The 8485-nt window shown below is 44.8% G+C and overlaps 1 protein-coding gene across 1 annotated transcript; it reads right to left on the bottom strand.

The window, feature by feature from the left end:
* Window positions 1-256: 256 nt before the first annotated feature.
* LOC135530135 (receptor-type tyrosine-protein phosphatase S-like) lies at window positions 257-7107 on the bottom strand. Its single transcript, XM_064958519.1, has 4 exons — window positions 7066-7107; window positions 4580-4762; window positions 536-677; window positions 257-264 (listed from the first exon to the last, which is right to left on the bottom strand). Exons 1-4 carry the CDS (start codon window positions 7105-7107, stop codon window positions 257-259), a joined length of 375 nt encoding a protein of 124 aa, XP_064814591.1.
* Between the last annotated feature and the right edge of the window lie 1378 nt (window positions 7108-8485).

Here is an 8485-nt window from a genome sequence, read left to right as displayed (position 1 = left end):
CCTTTAAAAAAGGTCTTCAGATGTGATTTAAGCATCGACATCCAATTCTGTTGTTTCTCTATAAACAATTGTAATTTTGAGAGTGAAAATATACAAAAATATATACAAATCTAACGGAACATAATTTGGGAAAACATAAAACAAAAATTGGGTAACAAATCTCAGATTTTATAGAGCCCCATTTAGAGTTGTTAATTAACCGTTATTTTACAAGGTATATCGACAGAAAACATTGTGCACTACTGTCTCTTGTACACTAAGGACCTAGGGAAGAGTTGCAGAGAAGAAGAGAAGAATGTGACTATTTGAAAGCTAGAGAAAAATTACTTTTTTGACTAGCTCTCATGCTAGAAAAGGTTAGAGACCACTGAGCTAGAAGGTACTAGTACAAGGAACAAACATCTATGCGTGAAGCTGGCTGAGAATATTGGTGCAGTGAGCAATCAAACACTATATATTGCAAGACTATTGGACAATGGGACTCCATTGGTCCATTGGTCAGGACCTCATCATTAGGCGCCGTCGAGTGACTCACCTCTGATTATGGACAGCTTGGCGTTAACGTTGACCTCACCCTCGCTATTTTCCGCCACGCACTCGTAGATGTTCTCGTCCCGCGGCGCTCGTAGAGGCTGGATCCGAAGGACGGCGCCGGCACCCTCATCGAACTCTATAGTCTGTGTCAGAGAGAAAGGGCAACGTTATAGTGATCTGTTTTTGAGTTAAAGACAACCTAACTATTCTTCTAGGAGCGAGACTCCTCAACTAGCCCCTAGGGGCACCTTCATTTCACATACTGTATACCATTTTATTCACTGCAAAGCTTCAGAATATGAGCCGGGACATCGCTATGCTAGTCCAGTGGCCAAGTCTTCAGAAAAGGTCACCATGGAATAAGGTTAGTTTTGAAGTTTAATGTTTTCAGAATGTTTAAAGCCATCCATTAGGATTATTATGATTCGAAATAAGTACCTTTGCAAAGCATAAACCCTCATTCTCAGCAATGTCAACTAATAATCATAACATAACTGTCAGTGTGCTCATATTGTACTCATAGATCACGCTATACATGTGATTTTACATGTGATTTCCATAATATATAACAAAGAGAACACACGTATGGATAGATGCGGGTGACCAAGTGAAGTGGTGTGAGGAGGTTCAGCGTCGAGTCATGATGAATCTCAAGGCTACAGCGCTAATGAGGAAACAGCACCGTGACTGAGTCCAGATCAATATCAAAGCAAAAGCTGCTGGAGGGGAAATGCAACGATTTCGAACCTTCACAAAATGACTTTTTAAAAGCAAGGAAATAGTAATCATTGGATCCACAGTTCAATCGTTTTTTCTCAGTCTTAGCGGAAGAGAATGCAACACAGTTTGGGATTGGACTGTCCTGTACTGAAATTGCACTGTCCTGTACTTGTCCTGTCCTGGACTTGTCCTGTACTGGGCTTGTCCTGTACTTGTCCTGTGCTTTCCTGTACTTGTCCTGTTCTTTCCTGTACTTGTCCTGTTCTTTCCTGTACTTGTCCTGTACTTGTCCTGTTCTTTCCTGTACTTGTCCTGTACTGTCCTGTACTGTCCTTGTCCTGTACTGTCCTGTACTGTATTTGTCCTATACTGTCGTGTCTGTCCTGTACTTGTCATACTTGTCAGGGTAGGTTGTCCTGTACTGTCTTGTCTGTACTGTCTTGTCTGGACTGTTCTGTACTTGTCCAGTTCTTCCTTGTCCTGTACTCTCCTCTATGTATATTGTAATGTACTTGTCCTGGACATGTACTGGCCTTGTCCTGTACTGTATTGTACTTGTCCTGTACTGTCCTGTACTGCTCTGTATTTGTCCTATACTGTACTTGTCCTGTACTGTACTTGTCCTGTACTGCCCTGTATTTGACTTGTACTGTACTTGTCCTGTCCTACTTGTCCTGTACTTGTCCTGTACTGTCCTGTACTGTACTGTTCTTTACTGTCCTGTACTTGTCCTGTACTGTCCTGTCCTGTACTTGTCCTGTCTTGTATTTGTCCTGCACTGTCCTGTAATGTCCCCGTCCCTGTATAGATCTGTCCTGTATTTGTCATCTCAAGGAACTTGTCCTGTACCTGTTTTGTTCTGTACTTGACCTGTTCTGTACCTGTCCTGTACGGCTCTGTACTTGTCCTGTACTTGTCCTGTACTGCTCTGTACTTGTCCTGTACGGCTCTGTACTTGTCCCTGTACTTGTCCTGTACGTCCTTGTCCCTGTACTTGTCCTGTACGGCTCTGTACTTGTCCCTGTACTTGTCCTGTACGGCTCTGTACTTGTCCCTGTACTTGTCCTGTACGGCTCTGTACTTGTCCCTGTACTTGTCCTGTACTCTGTACTTGTCCTGTACGGCTCTGTACTTGTCCTGTACTTGTCCTGTACGGCTCTGTACTTGTCCCTGTACTTGTCCTGTACGGCTCTGTACTTGTCCCTGTACTTGTCCTGTACGGCTCTGTACTTGTCCCTGTACTTGTCCTGTACGGCTCTGTACTTGTCCCTGTACTTGTCCTGTACGGCTCTGTACTTGTCCTGTACTGTATGGTACTGTCCTATCCTGTACTTGTACTGTACTGTCTTGTGTTTGTCCTGCACTGTCATGTATTGGCCTGTATTTGTCATCTCAAGGAACTTGTCCTGCACTGGTCTTGTTCTGCACTGGTCCTGTTCTGTACTGGCCTTGTCCTGTACTGTACTGGCCTTGTCCTGTCCTGTATTTGTCCTTTACTGGCCTTGTCCTGTCCTGTACTGGCCTTGTCCTGTACTGGCCTTGTTCTGCACTTGTCCTGTACTGGCCTTGTTCTGCACTTGTCCTGTACTGGCCTTGTTCTGTACTGGCCTTGTCCTGTACTGTACTGGCCTTGTCCTGTACTGGCCTTGTTCTGCACTTGTCCTGTACTGGCCTTGTTCTGTACTTGTCCTGTACCGCTCTTGTTCTCCACTTGTCCTGTATTTGTCCTGTACTGGCCTTGTCCTGTACTGTACTGTCCTTGTCCTGTATTTGTCCTGTACTGGCCTTGTCCTGTCCTGTACTGTCCTTGTCCTGTCCTGTCCTGGCCTTGTCCTGTACCTGTCCTGGCCTTGTCCTGTACTGTCCCTTGTCCTGTATTTGTCCTGTACTGGCCTTGTCCTGTCCTGTACTGTCCTTGTCCTGTCCTGTCCTGTCTGTCCTGTACTGGCCTTGTCCTGTACTGGCCTTGTCCTCCTTTACTGTACTGGCCTTGTCCTGTCCTGTCCTTGTCCTGTACTGTCCTGTCCTTTATTTGTCCTGTACTGGCCTTGTCCTGCCAAACCCTCCACTAACCCGGACAACTCTGGGCCAATTGTGCAATGCCCTATGGGATTTCCCGATCACGGCCGGTTGTGATACAGCCCAGGATTGAACCAGAGTCTGCAGTGTGTGTGTCAATGTGTATTTGTCCTGTACTGTTCTGTACTTGTCCTGTACTCTCCTGTATTTGTCCTGTACATGCCTGTCCTGTACTTGTCATGTACTTGGGTTCCATCTTCTTCTTCTCTTATTAATACTCAGGTACCATCTTCTTCCCTCCTTCTAAGTACGCTGGCAGCGTTGTTAACGTGATAGTGTGTTAGCACAAGAGTGTGTATGTGTGTGTTAGCGAGTCTGTGTGTGTGCGCTGTCGATGTGAGGAATGTGTTAATTAAGGAAACCCTGAGAATCAATCATGACTTTAGACACACCATCTGGGCTCACACAGAGACACACAACAAACAAACATCATAAATAAGGCACAGCGGGCGCAGGGGGAAAGTAGCACGCCACTACTAGAACCGAACGTAAAACAAACGTCAAATTCAGCTAGTTATTCAAGTGGAAAAGGACAAGTAGATTACATTGGCACTGTGCCATGTCATGTCACTAAACATGGTGGTTTCTTGTAATTGATGCCTGGTTAAATTAAAACCACGGTCTGTCGTGATGTAGTTTGCGTACAAGTAAATGATCTACCAGAAGTGATATATCCATGTCACACCCTGACCATAGTTTGCTTTGTATGTTTATATGTTTTGTTTGGTCAGGGTGTGATCTGAGTGGGCATTCTATGTTGTGTGTCTAGTTTGTCTGTTTCTGTGTTTCACCTCAAAGGCAGGTGTTAGTCATTGTCTCTGATTGGGAACCATACTTAGGTAGCCTGTTTGGTGTTGGGTTTTGTGGGTGATTTTCCTTTTTGTCCTTATGTCTGTTGTGTGCTGGTTTGCACCAGTATTAGGCTGTTTCGGTTTTCTTGTTACGTTTGTTTGTTTTGTATTTGATTCGTGTTTACTTCAGTTTTATTAAACATGGATCGTAATAGACATGCCGCATTTTGGTCCGACTCTCTTTCACCTACAGAAAACCGTGACATTAGCAATGCCAGGGTTGTGGGTTCGATTCCTGTTGGGGCCACATATACAATATGTAAGTTGTAAGTTGCTTTGGATAAATGTGTCTGCTAAATTGTATTTATTATGTATATTATATTCAGATGTATTATTCCATACTACATCCACAACAGTAGGGGGCAGTGTAGGGTTACAAGGTTACACTGTCTCACCTCAATGCGCTGGGAGTTGACTTTCTTCCCCTTCTTGTTCCAGCTCACCCGGGGCTTAGGGTCTCCTGTTGCCTGGCACACGAATGAGACCACACCCCCAGATACGCCAATCTGGTCTACGGGAACTTTAGTGAATCTTGGTGGTGCTGGAACGAGTGAGAGAGGGAGAGACATTAGAACAGACTAAAGAAACCAAAGTGACGCAACAGTACCAGTGGATTTAACCCAATTTAGCCCAGTTGTAGCTGCAAATTAAGGTAATTACATTTCGAAAAGTTGATGTGCATACACAAACAAACAGACACGCGCACACACACCAAAAACACACACACACCAACAAAACACACACACACACAAACACACAAACCAAAAAACACACACCAAAATGGCGGTGTGAGAAGAAGGCAGCTGTTTTACATGACCCCAACCGATTGTTTTTTTTAAATTTTTTATCACTTATTTTTTTACTAATTTTGTACATAATGTTGCCGCTACCATGTCATATGACCGAAAAGAACTTCTGAACATCTGGGATTACTCACCATGGACTGGAAAAATATTTTTTTTCCATTAACGGGTCTGACAAGCTTCCTCGAGAACAGGCCCAGATCCCTGTGATTTGCGTGAAAAAACAGGAGTGAAAAAAGGGGCCGGAGGGCAGGCTGCCTTCTGAGAATTTGTAGGCGGTCAAATAAACCCCAACTACCTTCCATTCTGCTAGCAAACGTGCAATCTTTGGACAATAAAATAGACGACCTACACGGAAGATTAAACTACCAATGGGACATTCAAAACTGTAACATCTTATGAGTCGTGACTAAACAACGACAACATCAACATACAGCTAGCTGGTTACACGCTGCACCGGCAGGATAGAACACCGTTGTTTGGTAAGACAAGGAGCAGCGGACTATGTATTTTTTGTAAATAACAGCTAGTGCACGATATCTAAGGTTATTGCTGAGGCTGAGGAAGAGTATCTCATGATTAACTGTAGACCAAACTATCTACCTAGAGAGTTTTCATCTGTATTCTTCGTAGCTGTTTTACACACCACCACAGTCAGAGGCTGGCACTAAAACACTATTGAATGAGATGCATTCCGCCATAAGCAAACAAGAAAACTTTCACCCAGAGGCGGTGCTCTTAGTAGCCTGGGACTTTAATGCATGGAAACTTCAATCCATTTGACCAAATTTCTATCAGCATGTTAAATGTGCAACCACAGGAAAAAAGAACTCTGGGCCACCTTTACTCAACACACAGAGATGCATACAAAGCTCTCCTTCGCCCTCCATTTGGCAAATCTGACCATAATTCAGTCAGTGAGTAGATCAATAAAAAAGTGGTCAGATGAGCAGATGCTAAGCTACAGGACTGTTTTACTAGCACAGATTGGAATATGTTCCGTGTTTCCTCCAACAGCATTGAGGAGTAAACCACATCAGTTATTGGCTTCATCAACAAGTGCATCGATGACATCATCCTAACAGTGACCATACGTACATACCGCAACCAGAAGCCATAGAATTCAGGCAACATCAGCACTGAGCTAGAGGGTAGAGCTGCCCAGGAGTTGGACTTTACCTGGACGCTTATAAGAGATCCCGCTATGCCCGCCGACAAACCATCAAACAGGCAAAGCGTCAATACAGGATTAAGATCGAATCATAGTACACCGGCTCTGACGCTCGTAGGATGTGACAGGGTTTGCAAACTATTACAGACTTCAAAGGGAAGCACAGCCAAGAGCTGCCCAGTGACACAAGCCTACTAGATGAGCTAAACTACTTCTATGCTCGCTTCGAGGCAAATAACACTGAAACATGCATGAGAGCACCAGCTGATCCGGAAGACTGTGTCATCACGCTCTCCACAGCCGATGTGAGTAAGACCTTTAAACAGGTCAATATTCACAAGGCCGCAGGGCCAGACGGATTACCAGGATGTTTACTCCGAGCATGCGCTGACCAACTAGCAAGTGTCTTCACTGACATTTTCAACCTCCACCTGTCCGAGTCTGTAATACCAACATGTTTTAAGCAGACTACCATAGTCCCTGTGCCCAAAAACACCAATGTAACCTGCCTAAATGACTACTGACCCATAGAACTCAGGTCTGTAGCCATGACGTGCTATGCAAGGCTGGTCATGGCTCACATCAACACCATCATCCCAGAAACCCTAGACCCACTCCAATTTGCATTCCACCCCAACAGATCCACAGAAGATGTAATCGCTATTGCACTCAACACTGCCCTTTCCCACCTGGACAAAAGGAACCCCTATCTGAGAATGCTATTCATTGCTACAGTTTAGCGTTCAACACCATAGTGCCCTCAAAGCTTATCGATAAGCTAAGGACCCTGGGACTAAACACCTCCCTCTGCAACTGGATCCTGGACTTCCTGACAGTCTGCCCCCCATTGGTAGGGTTAGGTAACAACACATCTGCCACACTGATCCTCAACACAGGGTCCCCTCACTGGTGCGTGCTCAGTCCCCTCCTGCACTTCCTGTTCACTCATGACTGCATGGCCAGGCACGACTCCAACACCATCATTAAGTTTGTCGATGAAACAACAGTGTTAGGCCTGATCACCAAGAACGAAGAGACAGCCTATAGGGAGGAGGTCAGAGACCTGGCCGTGTGGTGCCAGGACAACAACCTCTCCCTGAATGTGATATAGACAAAGGAGATGATTGTGGACTACAGGAAAAAGAGGGCCGAGCACGCCCCCATTCTCATCGACGGGGCTGCAGTGGAGCAGGTTGAGAGCTTCAAGTTCCTTGGTGTCCACATTACCAACAAACTAACATAGTCCAAGCACACCAAGACAGTTGTGAAGAGGACACGACAAAACCTATTCCCCCTCAGGAGACTGAAAAGATTTGGCATGGGTCCTCGCTTCCTGCCATCCAGTACCTCTATATCAGGATGTGTCAGAGGAAGGCCCTAAAAATTGTCAAAGACTCCAGAAACCCTAGTCATAGACTGTTCTCTCTGCTACCGCACGGCAAGTGGTATCGGAGCACCAAGTCTAGGTCCAAGAGGCCTCTAAACAGTTTCAAGCCCCAAGCCATAAGACTCCTGAACATCTAATCAAATGGCTACACAGACTATTTGCATTGACCCCCCCACCCCCTTTTACACCGCCGCACATTGACTCTGCATCAGTACACCCCTGTATATAGTCTCGATATTGTTATTTTACTGCTGCTCTTTAATTACTTGTTACTTTTATTTGTTATTCTTATCTGTATTTTTTAAAGTGCATTGTTGGTTAGGGGCTCGTAAATAACCATTTCACTCTAAGGTCTATACCAGTTGTATTAGGCGCATGTGACTAATAAAATTAGATTTTATTTTATTTGAAAAACACACACACAAAAAAACACACACACAATCACACCAAAACACACACACCAAAACACAAACACACCCCCAAAAAACACACACACACACACACACACACACACACACACACACACACACACACACACACACACACACACACACACACACACACACACCAAAACAGACAGACACACACACACCAAAACACACACTCAACAAAATACACACACACAACATACACACCAACACACACCAAAAACATTTTCATTGTATGAGAAGGCAGTGAGGACATGAACTGGATAACACGCACCAACACACACAAAAACACACACCAAAACACACACACTCACTTTCATTGTATGAGAAGGCAGTGAGGACATGAACTGGACTTCCTCATTCCGCTGCTGTATGATTTGACGGCTAGACAATATGCACCCTGACACACTAACACCTGACAACCTAATACCCTAACACTCTGACACGCTGACGCCCTGACGACCTAACACGCTGACGCCCTGAAACGCTGACAACATAACAACTTAACAACC

Source organism: Oncorhynchus masou, unplaced genomic scaffold (genome assembly GCF_036934945.1).
Source record: "Oncorhynchus masou masou isolate Uvic2021 unplaced genomic scaffold, UVic_Omas_1.1 unplaced_scaffold_1269, whole genome shotgun sequence".
NCBI lineage: Eukaryota > Metazoa > Chordata > Actinopteri > Salmoniformes > Salmonidae > Oncorhynchus > Oncorhynchus masou.
This window is presented reverse-complemented; position numbering and strand designations above follow the sequence as displayed.